Genomic DNA, 24,451 nt, shown 5'->3' on the forward strand with positions numbered 1-24,451 from the left:
ATTTTATTTACAAAAAAAGTTCTTAGGTTCAAAAAAACATTCAGTGAATCGAAAAAGTGAGGTCGGTAATACAGGTATTTAGCTGTGTCACATGCCCTTAAACGAATTTTTAAAATTATGCACAATTAAACACTTTGAAAAATTTACTGTTTTTTTGGTATTTAAAGATTAATTTAAGAGCCTATTAATCAAAATTTTAATCATTTTTTAGTACATAACGTTAAAAAAAATAAAATATGGTGGAAAACCTCAAACATTTTGATTTAAAATAAATACTTTTTGGTGTTTAAAGATTACTATATACTTTTTGAATTCACTGTTTTTGTTGGTAGAAAATTTATCTTCTCGGTTAAAAAATCATCTTTTTTATTAAAAATTTAATTCTTTTTGGAAATTTGTTGATTTTTAATTTAAAATTTAACTATTTCAATTATTTTTCAAAACTGATCTTTTTCAGTAACAAATTCATCTATTCGGTTGACAATTTTTAAATTTTTGTTTTCAAGTTTGTTGTTTTTTATCAGAAAATTAATTTTCTAGGTTAAAAACTCTTCTTATTATTGAAAATTAAACTTTTTTTAAATCCGTTGTTTGTAGGTTGGAAATTGAGCTATTTAATTTGTCTTTTTAATGCTTGAAAGTTAATCTTAGTATCAAATTTATTTTTTGGTTTACAAATCTAAGTTGTTTTTAAAAAATATTTGGTAAATTTTCGGAAATATTTTTTTTAATCACTCAGAATTTTCTAAAATTTCTAAATGTCTGAAACGGAAGCGAATTTTTCTTAAAATTTAAAAAATTAAAAAACTTGTTTTAAATAATAAATATTCCGATTTTTTCGCGGAATTTATAGACATATTGAAAAAAATGTTACCAAACAATTAATATAAACAAAATTCTTTCAAATTTTCGTATTAATCTTAAGAATATTGTGTCATTCTCTTGAAACCATTCAATGTGTAAAAAAAGTTTTTAAGCATGTAATTAAAAATCTTTCATAACCGATTTTTTTTCAATAATTTGTGTAAAGTTTTTTTTGTATAGTGAAATTAGAAAAATTTATTAAAGTACACTTCAGTCGAAAGGCTAATTATAACTTTTGTGTTACGAAAAGTATGAATGTTGATTTAGAACACAAATGGGACATAACGTAAGTTAATTATTTCTTTTACACAAAACCTGGAAGACTTGGCAGGGTCATTGCATTTTTAAATCTTGTGGGAAAAGTGCAAAAATCATGTAATCTTGCAAATAATGACAGTTTTTTTAATTGAAAGATACTTTTTTTTTATAGAATATTGAACTATTTCTTGAAAATTCGTCGTTTTATACATATTTTATAAATGAATGTTTTCAGTTTGTTATTTGCTGAGATCCCGACAAATATTGAGCGAAATGCAGATTTTTTAATATTTCGAAAGAAAAAGCTTTTTAAGAATTTTGAAAGATTTGAATATTATAAAAAAGTTTTCTTAAGTTTCCTAAAAAATGTAACATTTTTCTTATTTTTAAAGTTCATTTGAAGAGAATAGTTAAAGAAATTCCAAGATTTTTAAAGAAAATTGTCAAAAATATCAAAAATTAATTTTGAGAGATTATTCTACAATTTTTTCAAAACATTTCAAGAAATTGCTAAAAAAGATTCTGGACAATTTTAATATTGAGAAGAGTTTTAAAAGATAAAAGAAAATTTAGATTTATGAAGATTTTAAAATAAAGTTTTGGATTCTATTTCAGAATTTGGAAAGGATTTAAGAAATTAAAAATCTTTTGCCTAACTTTTTGGAGAAAGTTGTAATTTATTTTTTATTTAAAAAACAACATTTTTTAAAGAAAATTGAAAAATATGTTGAGACTTTTTAAAACATTTAAAAACTGCGTTGGCTCAGGAATCTGGTAAAAAAAGTATCAACACTCAGAAATTCCTGAAAAAGTAAATATGATTTATCGCATATATGCTTCGACTGGTGTCATTTTTAGATGACAGTTGATGACACTGGAACCATGCGGTGGTAGTTTAAACTTTTTCTCTAAATTTTTATATACAATATTGCCAAAATTCATATAAATTGATGTAATATTTAATGTGATGTAATATGATGTAAAAATGGAAAATTTTTTTAATTCGTTGTTTTTTGGTAGACAATAAAGCTTGTATGGAGATACCTTTCTTTATTGAAAATTCAAATATTTGATTAAAAATTAATTTTTTCATTCACAATTTTTGACTGAAAATTGAAGAACTCAACAAGTCAAATTTTGTTGTACAAACTTTCACTATTCTATTTATTTCTTATTGATTTAAAATTAATCTTCATAGTTGAGAATTCTTCTTTTATAGAATATTTATTCTTTAATGCCCAAATTTGTCTTTAAATTTTTACATCTTAAAAATTTTTTTAAATTGTCGAAGATATTTTGGATTCTTTCTCAGCATTTTTATAAATCTTTAAAAATTTTCTCTAACAATTTATTTTAAAAAACGAAAAATCCTTTTAAATTTTCATATGAATCTAAAGAATATTCTTTCATTATCTTTAAAAATTGTCAAAATATTTTTAATTTGCTCGAGAACCTGACTGACTATATTCTGCATGAATATGATTTTAGTGGATGTTTTTCATTTGTTATTTTCTGTGAGGCCGATAAATGTTGAGCGAAATATAGATTTTTTGAGATTTCGAAAGAAAAATCTTGTTAAGAATTTTGAAGATTTAAAAAGGATAAAAAGTTTTCTTAAGTTTCATCAGAAATATTCTACAACTTATTAAAACATTTAAAAAAACAGTTTTAAAAAATCTGGAAAATTTTAAGGTAATTTTTATAATTTTGCGCAATGGAAAAAATAGGAATAATCCGAATTTATTAAAAACCTAATTTCGAAACATTAACAAATAATTTTAATATTGAGAAGACTTTTAAGAGATAAAAGAAAATTTACATTTTGGAATATTTTCTGGGAGCTGTTGTCATTTTTAGTTGACTGTTGCTGACAGTAGTATCACGCAGTGGTTGTTTGATCTTTTTTAAAAAATTTTATATACAATATTTCCTAAATTCATATAATTCGATATAATTTTTTATATATTTCAGACAATTTAAAATTATTAAATTAGAATAGTCCTCAAAGTGTGATTTTGTTTTGAATTCGCCCAATTTGTTGAAATGATATTGTTAGGGCGACGGGAAATCTTCGATTCTTTCAGATTCTTAGCACCTCTAGTTCGCAGAACCGGCGGAGAGTTTCCGAGAAATGTATTATTTCCCCGCCAAACAAATGCAATGTAAATAGATGAGTAGCTCCTTGAAACTGCTTTCTTGAACACTTATTATATAATCTAATTTAATAGTATTTATTTGAACTTTAATTAAATAAATAAATTGATTAAAATAGATTAAATAAAAAAATTTCTAATTTTCTTGTAACTTTTTATTAAACTTTTACTCGAGTAAACCCGGTGACACATCATAGCCACGGACTAAGTCAAGTGACTGATGAGATTAGAATGTTATAACTTAATTAAAATAATTTAATACGATGGTTCAAACCTCCTGCGATGATGTTGTAGGTATACAATTACGAGCGGCCACGAGCTTTGCAGGTGACAACAGTCACCTCTGGAGGCTTTCTTAGAGCTAACATCTGCCACTCCACGAGTTTTTAGTCGCTCGCTTCCTGATGATCAAGAAAGTTTCTTACAATGCGACAGGTGTTTAATAAAACCGCCTTCTGAGCTGCTTCCAATACCCTACTGACTCCTAAATGTTCAAGATGTTTAGTGCATCTTGCGTGCACATTGCCTGTAGCCGAAATCACAATGGGATGAATGGATGCATGATTCACATTCCTCCATATGGTCTTTACTTCATGCCTTAACTCGCTGCACTTGTGGATCTTGGTTGTATAGGTTGACTGCAAATTTCGGTTAAGCGGACAAGCAATGTCGATGATGTCGACTCTTCCACCTTTTTTTCCCTCGCATCACGATGTCAGGTCGATTGGCCCGGATGTAATGATCTGCTTGGATAGTAACATCCCAATATAAGACGTAATCTTCGCTTTCTAAAACGGGCATTGGAATGTATCTATAGAAGAGCACCCATTCTTTTAAGAGTCCTAGGTTTAGGGCAAGTTGTTGATGTATAATGCCCGCTACATCATTATTTCTGTGCGTATATTCTCTCTAAGCCATTACGCGACAGCCATCAATAATGTGCTCGATGGATTTGTTGGTATCTCCACATATTCGGCACCGGTCAACCACGTCTTGATATAACACGTGTTTGCGATAATTCCTGGTGCTGACAACCTTGTCTTGTATTGCAATGACGAATCCTTCCGTCTCTGGATACAGAACACCCTTTCTTAGCCAAATATTAGATGCCTCACTATCCACTTCACTTTGATCTAACGTGTTGGTGTGCTCGCCATGAATGGCTTTCTGCCTCCATTGTATTTCTAATTCCTCTATGGTTTCTGTCCTGATATTCAAGGCCCCATCTGAGTACAAATTTAAGGGCGCGTATTCAAGATCCGCTTGGCAGATGGTTCTGCAAAGCGCAACATTTCGTTTGCTGTTAAAATAGTCTCGTAACTGTATAACTTGTGACTCACACAATTTTTTGACATCTATAATGCCCCTACCCCCTAAATGTCGTGGCAGAACTACCCTTTCAATCGCTGAATTTCTGTGGTGCATTCGGTGCTTCGTCATTTCTACGCGAACAATTCTGTTTCACTTTTCAAGGTCGGTGTTAGACCATTTTATGAGCCCGAAGGAGTACGTGAGGACAGGGATGGCATATGTGTTGATCGCCCTGATTTTGTTTGCAGAGTTGAGAAAACTCTTCATAATTAATCTGAGTCTCGTAGTAAAGGCAATCACTAGGCTTGTCTTAACTATCGTATGTTGAATAACCTTAGATTCAAGAATACCCAGATATTTATATGATTCACCGGCAGTCATTGCCTCGATGTCATTTTCGAATTCGTTCACTATCTGTGCGGTCCCTAATTCCCCTCTGAATAAATGCACTGTTCTGCATTTATCTAGTCCGAACTCCATGCGGATATCACTGGAAAACTGCTTTGTGACATCAATCACTTGCTGCAGTTTCTGGCCTGAACTAGCGTATAGCTTCAGGTCATCCATGTAAAGAAGAGGGGTCAATTGATGACCATCCTCATTATCATGAATTCTAAACGCATGAGACATGCTGTTTAGTGTTTTGCTTAATGTATTCAATGCTAAACAGAACCATAGTGCGCTGAAGGAGTCTCCTTGAAATATACCCTTCGTAAAGCGTATTGATCCAGTTATCCTTGGTTGTCCATGATCAAGATACTTAATTCTTGTACCCCAGAGCCTCATCGCATGGCTTAGAAAGTCAATAATGCGTGGACAGATTTTGTAAAGTTTTCAGACTTCAAGCAAATAGTCATGCGGAATGGAAGGAAACGCTTGCTTGTAGTCAATGTATGCCATGTGTAAGTTCCTTTGATGCTTACGAGCTTAAGTCATGGCAACCGCGTCTATAGTGACTAGATCTTTACAGCCTCGTGAGTTTTTACAAAATTTATAAATTGTTGGGAGACAGGCTATAGGTCGAAAGTTAGATGGTTTTTGAGCGTCTGGTTTTTTTGGTATCATATACGTAGTACCTTGGAGCATAAAACCTGGCATCAAATCTGGGTGCTCAATGATCTTCTGAAAACACCTTTCTAACGCAAGATGCACACTCGTCAGGTACTTGTTCCAGAAGTTGTGCACCATGTCCGGACCTGGAGCTTTCCAATTACTTGCCCTCTTCAAGACTACTGAAACATCCAAGGCTGTGATGTTTGTCAGATGCATTTCTGGGCTATTGCTTGCCCCTGCTTCCTCCAGTTTGAACCACGCAGTGTCCAAATTGCATCTGTTCATTTTTCTCCAAACGCCCGACCACTAGTTAGACATATCTTCCAATTGAGGGACTTCGGTGCCTTGGTGGTTATTTGGCTTTACTCTCAGTTCACGATAGAACCTTCTTTCATCTGTCTGAAAGTTTTGGTTTTGTGGCCTTCGTGCATTACTTTTCTTGTACCGACGCAGTCTGGCAGGAAGAACATCAAGTCTCTGTCGTTGAGAGTCTAAAATTTCATTCAATATTGTTGGTGTTAATGTCTCGATGTGCCGAGGGTGGATGATTTTAGTAACATGGTTCATCAGCTTTCTGGTTCTATTTCCTTTTTTATATTGAGTTAATCGACCCAATTTGCACCTTACTTTGCTGACATCCATATCCAACCTGATCTTCCATGGTGGATCTCGATCCCTTGCTGGAACAAAAACTGCATTTGCAGGCCTAGTTTTTCGGCCCAACGTTCTAATGGTTGCTACAGCTGCACAGTATACAAGACTTTGCACCTCTAACGCACTTTGTGCTATGTTCAAATACGTAGCTAAAACCTTAATGTCGAGATGTGCTATTAGTGTACGCAGATGATTTGTGATGTTCATTTTGGGCAGAGAATACCTCAGTATTGGTTCCACTTATCTGAACTCTAGTAAAGCATGACCAAAATTCCTTTCCAGGTGCTGCAGTTCTTCTGAGATTTCCCTATCTACATCATCGTTAGTAATATCCGGATGTAGTTCTAATGGATCCGGTGCATGATGTTCATTATCCCTAGCACCTATGCCTTCAGCATCAATCAAGTCTTCGTTATCCACATCTTCCAAGGCGAGTTCATCAATAGGAAGCTGCCGTTTTTGTTCTTTGTTTTCTGAAAATTTAACTATTTCGTATACAATTTTTGTTTCTTTTTGTTTAAAAATTAATTTCTTTTAACTACAAGAAAATAATTCTTTTTTGTCGAAAAATTATCTGTGATTAAACATTAATTTTTATATAAAAAATTAGACTTGGTGGAAAATAAATTTCTTTTGTGCAAAGTTCTTATATTTTATTAAAAATTCCATTTTTTTAGTATACAATTCAGCCTTTTGGATGAAAATTTTAATTTTTGTTTAAAAATTTAGCTATTTTGTTGAAAACAATTTCAGCAATTTTTTAAAATTTATGTATTTTATTCCAAATCTTTTTTTTCAGAAAACGAATTGTTTTAGTTGAAAGTTGTGATATTTATATTTAAAAATAGTTAAATAGTTATTAATATTAATACAATATTTTATAATGATAATATTAACATCAATAATACGAGGTGTGTTCAAAAAATAAGGTGACTTTATGGTTTTCTCAAAAAATATTCATTTATTCCTCAATATTTATGTTGCCCCCTTCAAAATAATAACCCTCAGATATAATACACTTGTACTAACGCTTTTTCCAATCAACGAAGCACTTCTGCTAATCATTTTGTTGTATAGCCTTGAGTTCTTTCAGCGATGCAGTTTTTATCTCCTCAATCGTTGAAGATCGATGTCCTTTCATGGGTCTCTTCAATTTTGGGAAAAGAAAAAAGTCACTGGGGGCCAAATCCGGTGAATATGGAGGCTGAGGCATGACTGCGGTGCTGTTTTTGGTCAGAAAATCTTTCACAAGCAACGATGAATGAGCAGGTGCATTATCGTGATGCAAAAGCCACGAATTGTTTTTCCAAAGTTCCGGACGTTCTTTTGCGTATCGCCCCTCGCAAACGGCATGGCATAAGCCAATCGATATGCCAACATCTTCAGCAACTTCTCTGATGGTAATTCGACGATTTTTCAACACCTTCTAACCTTTTACGCCTCTGCCAGAAAAACAACATGAGCTATATAGTCAAAACTGTGAACATATGATCGTGACGAGTGTACCAACACAGCAAAATAAAAAAATTTAAACTTGAATGTACGTAGGCCGCGAAAATTGAAAAGTCACCTTACTTTTTGAACACACCTCGTATATATATGGTAGTAATAATATCCATATGATATACGCCTGAAAAACATAAATTCAAAATCAAATCGTGCATGAAATTAAGAATAACGCGAAATATCAAAATCGCCAATTTCTTTAATTTCTTTCTAATAGGGATCGAGATATAAATAGAAGTCCACCGAAGTCTTTCGAAACTTTCAGATCGGCAACAAAGATATCTTTGTGGTAACCATGGACATAGGAAGCAAGGGACTAGACATGCCATCCTAACTTGGGCGTGCGGGGTTGAATCCACGGGAGGGGGGAGAATTTCATGAGTGGGGAGAGCCGCCATCTTACGATGTGTCATTTGATTATGCGCACGAGCGTTTTTGCAGACAAACTGTGCATGAAAATCTAAACATGTGGGCGCTGCTATGTTTGTCGCGGGACATCAAATGGTGGCGGACCTCCCCCCTCATTGCATCATCCCCGCAATAGGATGCCTAGTTCCTTGTTTCCTATGTCCATGGTGGTAACTAATTGAGCAGAAACTTAATTGGTAAATCATTTCAGAAATTGCTAACTTTCGTCATTTACCGACGCGCAACTTGCGCCTTCAAAGTAACTCTTAGGTAATCTGCTAAGAGGGCGCAGTTATCAGCGCATGTTTTTCACATTCTCTTGTTCCATTATCTGGGCAATCTCCCACCTCATCTCTGATGTATACCATAAGGCCCAGGGCCGAGTTTGATGGCGCGGCACCCCTTGCCACCGCAGTTAATGAACATAAATTTAACATGCGAAACAATTGTCAAAAAATATTAATTGCATAGAAGTAATTTGAAAAAATAAGTTTTATTGCGCAGAAGAGAATTAAACTTCATACATCATATTGAAGAAAGTATGATGAATGAGATTTATTTTAATTTCTTTACCAAGTTTTTGCATTTTTATTTATTGAAGAGTTCGTCGCGTCAGCAGAGTAATATGGGAATTTTCGATTTTTACATTCTTATCATAATTATAAAGTATTAGTTTTATATAGATCTGTCTTGTCTTTGTCTTTGTTGTCTATATACCGTGTAACGTTTAAAAGACTAATCTGATTGGATTGAACGGCTATACATAGTTATAGGAAACTCGAACGTTTTTTACTTACGACTATCTTCGATAAAAAGAAAATTATCAGATATATAGCATTTTCAAAATCCAAAAATATAAACGAAAATGAACATTTTAAAGCAGAAAACGCACGATATAAAAAAGTGGAAGAGAGGGGTAAGTTGATTTTTGAAGGCCATAGAGGATTCTGATAACAGCTTATTCAATTTTCTTCGAAAATCGAAAATTCAAATTTTGAATTTAACTTCTAATTTACAGAATTTTAAGTTAAAAAGTAATTTGTCAATTTTCAGTGTTTCTAGTTAAAAATTGCTTGTAATAATAAAATTTTGAAACTTTTTAAGTTGATTCTCTAATCAAATGATAATGAAAATGATTACGTGGATTTATATTTTTGGAATTAAATCTAACTCTTTGCACTCTATAATTGATAAAAGTTTAAGATTCTTTTCAACTCGAAAAAAAGTGTATAAGGGCTATAATTTGGATAATTTTGTGATTTTGAAAGACTACGGATGGTTTTAAATATATTTTCCGGTGGCATTTACCCCACCGTATCTGCATTACATTTTAGGGTGTTTACCCTTAAAAAAGATTTTGTCCGGAGATTGTTTTAGAATACTCACTTTTATGCTTTTCTGAACTAACTGCGCTACTATTCCGTTCATTTGAACGTTCGGAATTTCAGGTACATAAAAACAATCATGGTGTCTTTTTCATTTTTTTGCTCCCCTCCCTGCCAAAAAAAAAGTTTGTAATGTTTGAAGGAATTTGAAGATTGAAAAAACAAAGTATATGTATTTTATTTAAAATGAACTTAAGATTACCTTTTTTATAGAGCTCTTTCAATTTATAAAATTTGTTTGAAAAAAAACAAACGTTTTCAACACTGAATATCTCGGAATCTATGCATTCTACACAGAAGCTCCAGAAAGGAGAAATATTTGTTTTTATTTTTCTACATGTAAAATAAGTATTTGTGAAGAAAAGATAATTTCAGGTAGATTTTATTTATTTATTTCTTACCGTTTTATTTATTTTTTTATTCATATTTTCTAACTTTTATACGCGAAAGAATATAGTTAGCATATTTGTAACTATACTATATAAGGTATAAAAGTTAGAAAATACTAATAAAAAAAAAATAAAATAAAATGGTAATTTTTGTCAGAGCTATAAAGCTTTACATTTCGACCAATTTCGCTCAGGTTGGGCAATACTTGTTGACCAGAAGTGTAAATCTTTAAAGATCAATTGGGATTAAAATATTAACCGATTTTGAAAGTCGTTTTTTAATCACTCGTAATAATATTGAAATAATATAATAATTTAAAACTGGATTAATTGAAGGGTGCGCGGTCTAAATCTTTTAACTGACATTTTTTTCGAAATTCATTTTTTTTACTCTCTAGAACATTTTTTATATGCACTTAATATTCGGCAAACAAAGCGGCAAATTTCCATTTATTTTTTTTGTTTAATGGATTTTCGAAAATCGCGGTTTTTTATCTACTGCACAAGTGAGCGAAACGATTTTCCTGCGCCGTGTGAAATTTTCGAAATGTCAGTTACGCGGACCCTTCATTTGATACTTTAAAGAATTTGATTTTTCTCTGCTGTGTGTTATCTCAAACAATGGAAAGGTCGCGCGAGGCCAAAAACCATCTGCTCGACATTGGCTGTCACATTTTTTTTCACGAACAAGCCTCCACCCTTTGACGATTTTCTTATTACATTTCTGACTCTCTCGCAAACTTAAATTAGAATTTCCATGGGTGTCCCCAGCCCTCCTTAAAGGGATTTCTAAATTAACAATTACCTGATTTTATGAATCTTCTTCCTCGAAAGAGCTTTTTGGCACGTTCGAGGCCGTCCGCTCTTTCGTCGACGATAGACTTCACTATTTCCCATTATATATGCACTGTTCGAATTCAATGCACAAAAAAACGCAATAAAATAAATGTTTAGCACTTTGCAACGCTTTATTATAGCTCACTTTCTACAACGAGACATATAGTGATAATGTCCAGTATAGAAATGAACGCAAGTCGAAAACTAACCCTTCGATTCCGCGATTGGTTTTTAAAGCAATATCACCAGCAGGTGGTGTCCTTTGAATCCGTCGATCACGTTGTAATTTAAAAATTGGGGAATCGGTGATTCTCTTAAAGTGTCGCGCTTCCCAGTATTACCAGATTAGTGGCATTTTCTCACTCGCTCTAATACCATATGACGTTACTTGCCTGAGAGCGAGTGTGAGATCGCTTGTGTTTTCCATAAATCACCGACCAACCGGAACGAAACGCAGAAAGCAGTGAACCAGAACAAAGAAAAATGGGTGAACGAAGTAAGTGCCAATTTTTATTCCCTGCTTGTAAAGAATTATAAAACTGCTATTTATAAATTCATTCTATAAATACCTATTTATAAGTTAATTTTATAAATAGCTATTTATAATATAATATAACATTTCAAGTTTATTGGTAAAGAATGGTAATAGTAATAATAGTTTGTTTATAACCTCTAAATTTGCGACATGATCAATTCCAATAATAGTTTATTTTTACGATTAGTTTAAGTCAATTACAAATTTTGATTAAATTTTTTCTCAAAATTTATTTGTTTCTACTTCGTTTTTTTTTTTCATTTCTCCGCGGCTAAAATAATTAAATTGGTTCTTTGTAATAACTTGTTGAATTTTTCTGGATCCTTAGTCTAACTTAACTACTACTTATATTCTACTCTTTCGCATTACGTAGGATAAACAATAGTAACAGTAGTGATATTAATTCCTAAAATGAGCGAGCTTCCAGGGCTTCCGTTTCCTCTTACCATAAAAAAAATGCATTTTCCACGATATTGAAAACAATTTTCGTTTTTTACTGTCCCTTTTCAGGATCACCCGCTTGGCTCTGCCCTACTCCCTTGCTTTCCCTTACTTCATGCAATTTCTTCATCCACATAACTCCCTGTCGACTACCATCCAAGATGCATCTTACACACTCATCCGCACTCAACTGTCCCTCTTCCTCTCCTGTACATCTCTCTAATACATGTGCCCATGACTCCATTTCGTATCCACATACTCTGCAAAAATTCTCCTCTTCATTCATCCAATATCTGCATGCTCTCACTCCTTCTCCCATTCTGAACCGTACAACCCTACTCCATTTTTCTTGCTTTTTTATTTTTTGCAGATATTCTGGTTCCGCCAACCCTTTGACCACCATATACCATCTATTGTACCTCGAATCTATAATCTTTGTCCATCTCTCTTCTCCTTGTTTTACTAATAGCTCAAACTCTATGTCCTGCCACTCCATAACCCCTTCTCGAATATTACACACCCTTTTCATTTTTCTCCTTTCTACCTCCCATTTTGAATTTCCCACATTACCTCTCGCTTCATTGTTCCGAATTTCGCCGAAACATGCTTGTGCAATTTTACTTCCCTCTCCCCTTTTTAGCTCCTCTTCAAACCTCCATGCTCTCTTAATTTGTCTAGTAACCATATTTTCTCTTCCTAACTCTACTTTTAACATATATCCTGGGCAATTCCAGCTAACCCCCATTACCCTCCTCAGGAATCGCTCATGCATACTCTCTACTTTTCTATGTTCCTTCCATCCCCAGATCTCCACACCATAATACAATACCGCCCACACCAACGCATCAAACAACCAGACCCTCATTCTCCAATCGTTCTTGAACCTTCTCTTTCCTATACCCCATACTTGGCCCATTACTTTACTCGCACTTTCAATTCTTTTCCTCACCTGCAGATCGTTTCCTCCTTCTGCCTCAAACCAAAAACCTAGGTAACGGAACTCCTCCACAATTTCCACTTTTTGTCCGTTCATCCTCCAAACGTAATTTATTTTGCTCTTTCTATTTCTGAAACACATCACTTTGTCTTATCTACGTTCACCGTCAGCTCTTTTGTTCCCAAATACTCTTCGAAGATTCTCATCATTAGGTTCATCCCCTTCTCATCATCTGCTAATAGAACTACATCGTCCGCGTATGCTAGAGAGTATAGTTTGCCATTACCCAAAACCGTTCCTCCTTTCCCTTTCTCCTTTAGCTTCTCCTCTAAGTCTGCCAATAGGATACTAAATAGTAATGGACTCAAAGGGCAGCCTTGCCTTATACCTCGGCTTGTCCAGAAAACCTGCCCTTTTTTCTTTCCTATTTTCACCCTAATCCTGGAAAATTGAAAATAATTCGATATTTAAACATATATGTATTAAAAGCATTCTTCATCTTGAAAAAATATTTGAATAGATTATTTAACAAGATTTTAAAGCATTCCAAAAGATTTCCGAAGATTTGAAATAATAACAATAATCAATGGCAATAAATAAAAAAAGTAGAGTTTTGAATATTTAGAACAAATAACTTTAAGGCTATCTATGAATTTTGAAGTTTCAATAGAATACATAAATTTTCTAATGATTTGTGGGAGAAATTTAAATAATTTTTTCTTTCACAAAATGGATTTTGAAGCTTTCTCAAAATTTAGAAAGTTTCAAGATTAACATTTTTTTCAAAATTTCCTGAGAATATTTAAAGTGGTTATTTATTTTATAAAAATAATGCAAAAAGAATATTTAAAAAGATTATAAAACATTACGAAAGATTTCCAAAATTATGAAAACCGATTCCGGGAGATTTTAAGTTATTTTTAGAAATAATTTGTGTAATTTTAAGAGATATTTCAGAAGTTTTGAAAAGATAAAAAATACTTCAAAAATTTAAAAAGTGTATAAGCTATTATTAAATTTTTTCCAAGCTTCGAAAAGTCCTGCATGTCTTTCACATCACAATTTTTTCTTGAAATCTTTTAAAATCTGTTAAAATTAAAAAATTATTAGAAAGTTTCTATATACTATTTCGACATACATTAAATGTTCAAAAATCTTTTTACATTTTCTAGAGGTACAAAGAAAAATTATATTCATATAACTTTAAAGCAAATAAGCAAAGAAACTTAGAAAATAAATAGTCATTAGATATTTTTATTTTGTATTAAAAAATATTGTTCTATTGAAATTATAATTTGCCTACATTCTTTTTTTCATAACTGAAAGCTATTTTTCGGTAGGTAATTCAAAATTTTTGCTGGAATCATGTCGGAATCCTCGTCAGTGATTTAATTCTAAACAAAACCAAAATTTACATTTTCAGTAGTATGCGTTCGATACAATGTCAGTAATAAAAAAATATATCAATTAAATTCTATGTACCTTTTCGCTGTCACACAGTCAATTAAGTCACTTTAACTCACTTTAAGTCACTTTTGAGTTACTTTTTTAAGAAGTAGTATATAAGTCACTTCCATCGGAAAAGGTCATTTCATAATTTTCAGACCTTTTAAGCTCCACCCCATTATTGCTGATGAGATGTGTGTGTGTGTGTGTGTGTGTGTAGGTGTGGAATAATCTATCGTTTTAAAATTCCATATAATATTGAAGTTTAAGTGATTGTAGTTCGTGATTTTTCTGTTTTCTAAATTCTATCGTAAATCATTGTGGAATACAAATATGGCACTTGTGTTAACGGTTTGTATGATTAGTAAAAGTTATCATGGAAATTGTGACTTTGGTATTCACCACCAAATTGAGCACTATAATTTTATCTAATCCTGTCAATAAAATCCGATCAAATACTCGTATGGAAGTAATTAAATCGAAATTAGTTTTATTCACTTTTTCGTTTAAAATAAGTTACTTTCAGTCACTTTTTTGTTAAAAATTAGTCACTTTCAGTCACTTTTTAGCTCAAAGTAATCACTTTTTTCACTTTTTTGAGGTACATTAGTCAGTGGCAGCCCTGGATGCCCTGGATATAAAATAAGTTTTCGAATATTATAGAAATAAATAATCTGAGTGAAATCTTATCATTGGTGATTAATTGCACATAATTCGCATTAACACATAAACGAATTAACTGAAAAATTATGTAATGTTAAAAAGATCACGAATAGTTCGAATATTGTTTTACAAAATAGCTTTGGGTTATCCGTAATTTCTCTAATCTCATCAGTTTTTTAAATAAAAAATAAAAAACTATCTTTCGATATGATTACTAACCTTAGCAATTGTGCAAGAAAATCGTCACATCCACTATTGCAGTGACATTTAAAGGGAAGGTCGCAAATTTGAACTCTGAGACTTTCCTGTATTTTTCTTTTAAATTATTTTTACTGAGGAATATTGATTTATTGCTTTTTGTAATTTCGAAATGTTTTGTGATTATGAGATTTGTTTTTTTTCTGAAATAAAGCCAGTGGGCACAAAATTTGGCGACCTCTTTACGACATCGTTACGATATCTTTACGACAACTTTACGACATCCTATGTCCATGTCCTTAAGGCCTCTTTACGATATCGTAAATAAGTTGTATGGTCTGACGATGTCTTTACGATATCGCAAAGACACCCAAACGACATGGACATAGGATGTCGTAATGTTTCGTAGAAAAATCATCTCTTTTAGAAAATATTAACATTTTTCTGTTGTTTAAAATGCAACTGGTTGAAAAATAATATTTTTTTGGATGGCTCAAAATGTTTGATGTATTTAAAAATAAGAATATCTTAGGATTAAAATCTTAACTATTTGATTAAATATATTTTTTTTAAATTTCGTTTTAAAAAATCTGAAATTTTCAAAAATATTTTTAAATTTCCTCAAGATTCTTAAGAAAATTATTTTCATATAAACCTATAAAAATAAGAAAATAAATAGCTATTCGAAAGTTTTACTTGGTTTCCAAAATTATTCGGACCGCTAATGGAAAATCATTTGAAATTTTAACAAATATTTATTAAAAGTATTCTTTGTCTTGAAAAATTAATGCAAAGAGAATATTCAGCAAAATTTTAAACTATCGCGCAAGATTTCCTCAGTTTTGAAAAAGGACTCGTTGAGGGAATGCAGATCGTTTAAATATTTCAAAATGAATCTTATGAATTCTCCAAAAAATGCCCCCGTAGATTTTAAAAACAATATGTCTCATATCTCAGACGTCGGATAAAAACAGTTGATGAAGTTGATAAAGTGGTCAGTATTTTAAGTGCGAATTGCCGGAGCTCAATAAACGGCCCAGTGTTGGTCAAATTTTAGCAGCCAAAGGTTGAGTAAAGATATTGGGCCAATATCGGCATTTCACTCGGCCCAGTGTTGAGCCAGTGCTGGCAGCCTATATTGGCCATTTATATCTGCCGGTCCTCCACCGATGTTTGGCCCAGTATCGGCATTTTATTGCGCCAAGTAACACTTTTAAGTACTGGGAACCATCTCTCACAAGGATCAGCCAAAGTCTGGCCCAGTGACGGCACATTACTGGGGAAAGTGTCACTTTTACCACGGCAAACCATGTTTTTTTTAAATCGGCCCAATTTTGAGCCAGTGTTGACAGCCTACACTGGCTATTTATATTTGCCGATCCTCTACCAATGCTTGGCCCAGCATTAGAACTTTATTGCGTCAAGTCTCAGTTTTCCACGTAAAAAACAAATCTTACACAAAAGATAAAAGGATTTTATTGAAAAATTGACAAAGTTCACGATGAAATTTTTTAAGTTCTGTCTTTAAAAATTTTTTGTGTTAATGAAAAATTACATTTCCTGTCATTGCAAAAAGTTGTAAAGTAGTTTACAACGGAAAAAAAATATTTCGCCAAGAAAAATTTTAATCGATTTAAATTATTTGTTTAAAAATTATGGTATTGATATTTCTGTTAACAGTTCGTGTATTCTACATTACCATTATGTCGCATAATAGTAAATAATAAGAAAAAGAGAGCTTGAAATTTGGTTCTTTAACTTTTCTAAACTGTACCTTATGAGGATGGCTTTTTCACAGAGTTTCAACTTGTCCGTTTAGCGCAGTGGTTAGCACTCCAAACTAAACAGGACCATTAATATTTATATTCAAAGTACTCGAAATCAATTAATATTCATTTTTTAAATACCTTTTTTTCATATCCTTAGTCGTTGAAATTAACCATAATTTTTAAATGAAATTTCAATTATTGAAATTATAAATAATGTTTAAACGATATGTAGTCGTATAATGATGAATGGATAAAGCAGATGCGTCCTAAGAAATTTTCAATGATTTTTTATCAGTTTTTGAATTAACTGCGGTTATTAATACATTATTATTCAATGGAGTGTATATCGGTAAAGACTTACTATATATTGTACATTAACTTAAATTTAAAATGCATAAAATTTTGTTTGCCTTTTAGGACGAGCAGCTAAGAAATCAGGGGCAAACCCAGCAGCTAGTGGGTCTGGGCCGATGATGAGAGGAAGGTCACAGAATTCGTCACCAAATCCGCTCCCAAACCCCCCACCAAATCCGCCACCAAATCCCCCACCAAATCCGACGTTAAATCCGCCTCTAAATCCGCACTCAAATCCCCCAGCAAATCCGACCCCAAATCCCCTACCAAATCCGGCAGTAGGTCCACCAGCAGTTCGGCTAGTAGGTCCGCCAGGAAATCCGCTACTAAATGTACAGCCAAATACGCCACCAAATCCTCAACACCCTGGATCCGTCATCAGTTCTTTCCTTCTGGAGCAGCTCAAAGGGCAAAAAGATGTGATGCTGCTACTTCAGAAGGAACTTCAGATGCCAGTGCCACAAGCTCCCGCCGAATCAAACCAGCAGGTAATAAAAAATATATAAAAAAGAAAAATATAGCAGGATGGCCCCTGGACCGACAAACCTGTAAAACCAGGAAATGAACGAGAATTTTATGAGCCAAGGAAAACCCGGGCCATGACAGTAAATTTACTTGGAAAATGTTGACTGCATTGGTTGATTTTCCAATTTAGATCATCAGAGTACCCACTGAACCAAGAAATGACCGTGAATTTTATGAGACCGGGAAAAACCTGGAAATAAATGTAAATTTATTTGTTGACCGGGAATTAAAAAAATTTCTAAAAAAATCTTTGAAAATCTTATTTTAACCTCATATTAAATATTTATAATCAGTAATTACAGAATAAATACACAAAACTAAACTTTAATCATCATAATATCAATTCTTCTATTTAACCAAATTTAATTTGTAAGTTAAGTTGTTGAATTTTTATGTATAAATAACCATTTAACACCTATCATTCTTAGAAAAACTTGAAGTAAGATGATGAGATATTTAGAAAATTAAAAAAAAATTTTAATTGATTAAAAATTTTGAATGATTTCGGTGTGAATAAAACGATTTATTCTTTATTTTAATTAACTAATTTGAAGGAAATATTTAAAAATATTCGTAACAATTTACAAAATTGTCAAAAATGAATGTGGAAGATTTTATGAAAATTTCTTTAATTTCGCAGAATTAAAAAAAAATTCATTAAACAAAATTTTAAACAGCATGCAGATGTTTCAACATTTTGACATAAAATTTCTAAGCATTATACGGATTTTAAAACTATTTAATATAAAAATAATTTAAGTTTTAATTTGAACAGGGGCCTCTCAATTGTTTACAAATTTATTGCTGGAACTTTAATTTGTCCAGAATAATAATTCTCACTTGGAACCGGGAATTTTCAAATTTTAACATATTTCGAGCTAGTACTGGAAATTCTCGAAAATGAACAAAATTCTTAATTGGAACATGCAATTTTTTCATAGAATTCTAATTTTAGGTTGAAGCCGGGAATTTGAAAGGAGGTATTTTCGAACAAAATTTAAATTATGAATTGGAACAGGGGATTTTACAAAAAATTCAAATTCTTAGCTGGAATGTAAAACTTTTGAAAGAATTAAAATTCCTGATTTGAGTAGGGATTTTTTCAAGAGCTTTTTGTTTCTGAGTGAAAATGAAGAATTTCATTAAAAAATTTTAAATCAGGATTTGAACTAATAAAGTTCAATTTTTAACCAATTTAGAGCTGGAAATGGAATTTATCTTAGAGAATAACGATTATCAATGGAGAATTTAATTTTAAAACAATGTTATTATTCTGTGTTGAAAAGAAGTATTTTTAAAAAAAAAATAAATAATGTATGGGAACAGGGAATTTTACAAAAAAAATCGAATTGTTCCAATCGCGTACATTATTGAGCATTTGAAACCCAAATGTTTGAATGAAACAATTTTTAAACTTGAATTTTTTAAGCTTAAAATTCAAGAGTTTCACTTTAAGTGCTTTCATTTTCAGTTTAGTTTTTATTGCTTCGAATGGAACTAAGTAGTTACATAAGGAGTTAGTTTGGTCACTAAATACGAATTCAAGGTCAAAATTAAAAAATTAAAATGGTTGATCCAATATAGCTGCCAAATTTTAAAAAAATTCAATTAGTTGATGGATTTAAATGATATAGTTGGTATCGATGGGTTAATTGGGTTGCGGCATATGAATTTAAGGTCAAAATTTGAATTTTCGAAATAGTTGATTCAATATAACCACCACATTTTTTAGAAAATCCAGTGATTTTGCGGATTTAGATGAAAAATTGGTACCAGAGTAACTTGGTGCTCTGAATACAAATTGAAGTTCAAAATTCAAAATTTCGAAATGGCAGATCCAATACGGCGACCAAGAAGTTTAAAGAAATCCTTTAAGTTTGGCGGATTCGGATAATAATTGGTACTAGAAGGTTATTTAGTTCGCTGTATACGAATTTGAGGTCCAAATTTGACATTTCTAAAAAGCTGATCTAATATGTTGATGATGAAAATTGGTACAGAGCGTTTTAACTTGACGTTATTAGTTCCCTATGCCAATGGCTAATGGATTTTTTAATATGGACATCAGATTTGTTTTTAGTGAATCGAAAATAAACACTTAACACTGCATATCGTTGAAAGCCGCCAATTCTTTGGATTTTTCCAAATTTTGGTTCGCGTGATCGGATCAGCAATTCTTAATTTTCAAAATTTGACTCCGCATACACTTCTATGGATATAAACATCTTTAGAGTACAAATTTTCATCCAAATCCAACAAATCATTAGATTTTTTTAAATTTGTTTGCCATATTGGATCCGTATTTTTGGATTTTGGAATTCTGTTTCCACGTTCGAATTCAGGGACCTAAAAAAATTTAAATATAGTTTAATTCATGCAAAATAAGATTTTTCAATAATATAGTTTATTTTTCAACCATATTCTTAAATTTTTAAGCCAAAAAGACAAGTTTTCATGAAAAAAAGTTAAATTGTCAGCACTAGAAGTCGAATTTTTAAGAAAATATGTACGTTTCCAAACAAAAGGTTAAATTTTGAACTAAAGTGACGAATTTTTAATTAAATGATTAATTTCCCATAAGAAAAAGACGTTTTCCACTAAACTTGTGAATATTCAACCAACAAAAAGAAAAAAGATTTCTAACACAGAATTTTAATTTTTAACCAAATAGTTGCATTTTTCTAACAGAAAAAATGAATTCTCGTCAAAAAAACGTGTTAGTTAATATTTAAATCAAGAAAGATTTCAATTGAAAAAAGGCTGCTTTACTATATATCCAAAAATGCGACCATTACTAAATTATTTTATTTTCAACCTAATTATGTGATTTTAAACCAAAATGATCATTTTTTTGTTAAGTTGAACTTTCTCCCAGGGAACTTTCAAACAAACAGTTGAATTTTTTAAATAAAATAGTTGAACTCGCCACACTAAAGACTGTCGCATAAAATCCAATTAGTCACATTGCAGCACTTGCTTTGAAAATCGATTTTTATTTATATTCTTGATTTATTAACGAAGTTTATAATTCAGCTCAATTTTGTTGCAGGTTGTTTCGTTATTAAAGAAACTTGTCAAGACCCGGTACGCTGGTAATCGGCTCGAGCAGCAAGGAAGAGGGCCAGCACATATCTGACAAAAAAAGCCTTGAAACCAACGTAAACATTTTTTGTTATTTTCTTATTAATTTGCTTTTCTTCTTATTTTCGTGTTATCTGTTTAAAGCAATTTTTAATTTTTTTGTAATAACAAAATATTCTTTATACTTTTACAGAACCTGATTAAACAGAAGAACGCATTTTCAATCACATCAAGTGACATCAATTCGAAAAACTGAAAATAATACTATATCGTACATACTATAATACTATATATATATTACCTATACTGTAATAATATATAATATTTTATTATAATAATATCTCCCTAAATGTAAATAATTTAAACAACAAGCATGATATCAAGTTTTTGTTCTTCTGATTTTAACTTCCAGGTCACTAGATGGACGAAAATGAGGCATAAGTTTTTCGAATTCGATTTTTCACTCTCGTCATGTAAAAATTTATCTTGTTTGACTTTTGTTTTTTGAAAATAAATCTTCTCTATAGACAGTTTATGTATTTGTTTAAAAATTAATTCTTTTGTGGAAAATTCATATTTTTGGGTTAAATCATTAAACCCCTCTTGTAGAAAATTCGTCTTTTGTAGAAAACGTTAACATTTTTTAGTTGAAAATACAAGTATTCAAAAAATAATCTTAATGGATCACTTAAACTTTTTTTATTTGTTTGAAAACAAGAAAAAAAATTAGGATTGAAATCTCAACTATTACATTTTTCGCTTGGTATTCACCTTTTTTGTTAAGAAATTTTCTTAAGATTATTAGGAAAATTATATTTATATAACCCTAAAAAATAAGAAAATAAATTGCTATTTAAAATGTTAATTTTGTTTTAAAAATTATTTTGTGCCGCATATCGAAATAATGTTAAATTCAAACAAATATTTATGTATATAAAGTATTCTTTATCTTGAAAAATTAATTTGAAGAGAATGTTTAAAAAATTTTTTAAACAATCCAAAAGACTTCCAAAGTTTTGAAAAAATAATTTTAAAGTTAAAATGACTTCAATAAATTGAAATAATGTAGATTTTTGAAGGTTTAGTACAAATAACTTTCAAGCTATTTAGGAATTTTTGAAGTTTCTATAGAATAAAAAAATTCTCTTACGGTTTGCGGGAAACTTTCATTAATTTTTCATTTTAGAAAATTAACTTTAGGACAAAATTCCAAAAAAATTTTCAAATTTCAAAAAATATATAAAAGTGACAAGAAGAAATCTGGAACATATTCCGTTTTTTTAATTTAGAAGCTTTTGAAAAATTTCAAATAAAATGTAGATTTTTTAAGACAGTAAAATAAAATTTTAAAGTTTTTTCACAAATTCGAAGTTTCGAAATATAAAAAAAAATAATTTTAAGAAAATATTTAAAAAGATTTTCAAACATTACGGAATATTTCCAAAATTATGAAAAACGACTCTGTAAGATTTTAAGACATTTTTAGGAATAATAAGATTAATTTTCAGAGATAATAAAGAATTTTCGAAGGTTTTGAAGAGATTAAAAATAGTTTAAGTATTTGAAAAGTTGATAAACTATTTTTTAATTTTTTTCCAGCTTCAGAAAGTTTTACATGTCTTTCATCCTACAAATTTGTTCTTAAATGTTTTAAAATCCTGTAAAATAAAAAAAGTTCTTAGAAAGTTTCTAGATACTGTTTCAGCACATATGAAATGTTGAGAAATCTTTTTGAATTTTTTAAAGAATCAAAGGAAAATTATTTGTATATAATTTTAAAGAAAATAAACCAAAAAAGAAAATTTGGAAAATAAATATTTTTTCGAAATTTTAATTTCATATTAAAAATTATTTTTTCTTCAAATTACAATTTGCCTAAATTTTTGTTTTTCAACAATTTTGCTAAAAGTTCGCGTTTTCGCGGAGGAATTGTTCAATTAATATTGCAACAGTTTTTAAATTCTTAAAGAAAATCGTTCATTTCAATGTATAACAAATGCAAAGTGGAGGGTGGTACGAAATTAGTGACTTCCGAGTAAAAGACGTTGCTTTTGAACTGATGAACACGGAGGTCGAATTATATCTAAAGCGCTCTGAAAAGGTTCGCTCTTAGTCTGATAACATATCCGCATTTTGGTAGTTGACGGAGTGGGTTTTGCAAGAGTTTTTGAGTCAGGTAAGGTAGGAGATAAGAGATGTAAGAATTCGGAAAGTTTGGTCATTTACTAAAGTCTGGAGAGGGTCTCTCACTTCATTTAAGTACATGAGGTACAATATGATTTCACGGATTGAGCGACGCAGGCCCTGCCTACAATCATAAACTAAATTGTCTATGTACTAAAATCCTTCAAATTCTGGAGACAGAGGTTTGCAAATATGCTTTATATCCACAATAAATCAAGTACATTTTCTTGGAAAATTTATATTTGATAATTGTTACAAAAATGAACTATTTGATTGAAGATGATTTTTTTTTAATTTAGGTTTGAAATATCTGTAAATTTCAAAAGAATTTTTCAGTTTCCTCACGATTCCTAGGAAAGTTATATTTATGCAAACTCTGAAAAAAATAAAATTTTAAAGTTTCATTTTGTTTTCAAAATTATTTTGCTCCAAAAATGGAAAATAATTCGAAATTTAAACAAATATATATTAAAAGTATTCTCCATCCTAAAAAATTAATTTGCAGAGAATATTTAACAAGATTTTAAAACATTGCAAAAGATTTCCGAAGTCTAGAAATGATAGCAAAATACTTTTAAAGTTAAAATAATTTTAAGAAATAAAAGAAGTAGATTTTTGAAGATTTGGTACAAATAACTTTAAAACTATTTAGGAATTTTTAAATTTCAGTAGAATACAGTCATTTTCTTAAGGTTGGTGAGGAAATTTGAAATCATTTTTCATTTTACAAAATTTATTTTTGCACTATATTTAAAAACATTTCTAAAAATTTCAAGTTTTTTAAAATTGTCAAAAAATTATCCGGAAGCTTTTCCGAATTTTTTTCATAGATGGAAGTTTTTATAGAGCCGTTTTAAAGTAATGACATGTTTTGAAAAATAAAACACTTTTATGCATAAAAGAATGAAGTTAACAGATTGGTACTATTTCTTATTATTTTCAAAGGAACCTCATAAATAAATATTTGTGGGGAGGGGTTCTATTTTTTAGTTACGCCACTGAATTGAAGTTGACGGAAATTTTTCTTTTACATGGAGGCATCTACTTTATCGACGTGCAAAGTTTCTTTCCTATTGCTAGAGTTTTTCGCCAGGAAACTTTCTTCTCAATTAGAAACATTTTGATGTATACAAACGTTCCCTTAGTGCTTTTTATTTTATCTGTCAAATTTTCAACACGATATCAATCCGTGTGGATGTAGTGAACACCAAAAAAAATGAAAATAATTCTACACACAAATTTCATAAGCGTACTTGGCCACGTCACACCGACCCTATCGACGTTGAAAGTTTCTTTTCTTCTCCGCTAGAAATCGCTAAAAATTCTCGGAAAATAATGGCAGGTTATATGTATGCAGATACCTATTTGTTGATTTGCAACGAATTTGCCAAAGGTTATTGTTCATGTCAATTTTTTAGAATGCTTAGACGATTTAATCCTAAATTTGTGCCAGTGCTCAACATACGGGAATAAGAAAATCTGAAAAGCATCAAACTAAAA

The 24,451-nt window shown here is 30.9% G+C and overlaps 2 protein-coding genes across 2 annotated transcripts in view; both read left to right on the forward strand.

Moving 5' to 3' along the window:
* LOC117172902 (protein unc-79 homolog) overlaps positions 1-24,451 on the forward strand; it is a 1,455,529-nt gene that overhangs the window by 776,828 nt on the left and 654,250 nt on the right. The gene's annotated exons all lie outside the window — the stretch shown is intronic.
* On the forward strand, positions 17,241-21,017 carry LOC117172655 (circumsporozoite protein-like). Its single transcript, XM_033360778.1, has 3 exons — positions 17,241-17,649; positions 20,736-20,844; positions 20,961-21,017. Exons 1-2 carry the CDS (start codon positions 17,278-17,280, stop codon positions 20,820-20,822), a joined length of 459 nt encoding a protein of 152 aa, XP_033216669.1. The 5' UTR covers positions 17,241-17,277; the 3' UTR covers positions 20,823-20,844; positions 20,961-21,017.

This window comes from Belonocnema kinseyi, chromosome 5, assembly GCF_010883055.1.
Source record: "Belonocnema kinseyi isolate 2016_QV_RU_SX_M_011 chromosome 5, B_treatae_v1, whole genome shotgun sequence".
NCBI lineage: Eukaryota > Metazoa > Arthropoda > Insecta > Hymenoptera > Cynipidae > Belonocnema > Belonocnema kinseyi.

What these genes read in the sequence shown, in the direction of transcription:
- LOC117172655 (XM_033360778.1), top strand. Translation starts at nt 17,278, where the DNA reads ATGATGAGAGGAAGGTCACAGAATTCGTCACCAAATCCGCTCCCAAAC. An exon ending in CCGCCGAATCAAACCAGCAG is followed by an intron (nt 17,650 to 20,735) that starts GTAATAAAAAAT and finishes ATTTTGTTGCAG; the next exon opens with GTTGTTTCGTTATTAAAGAA.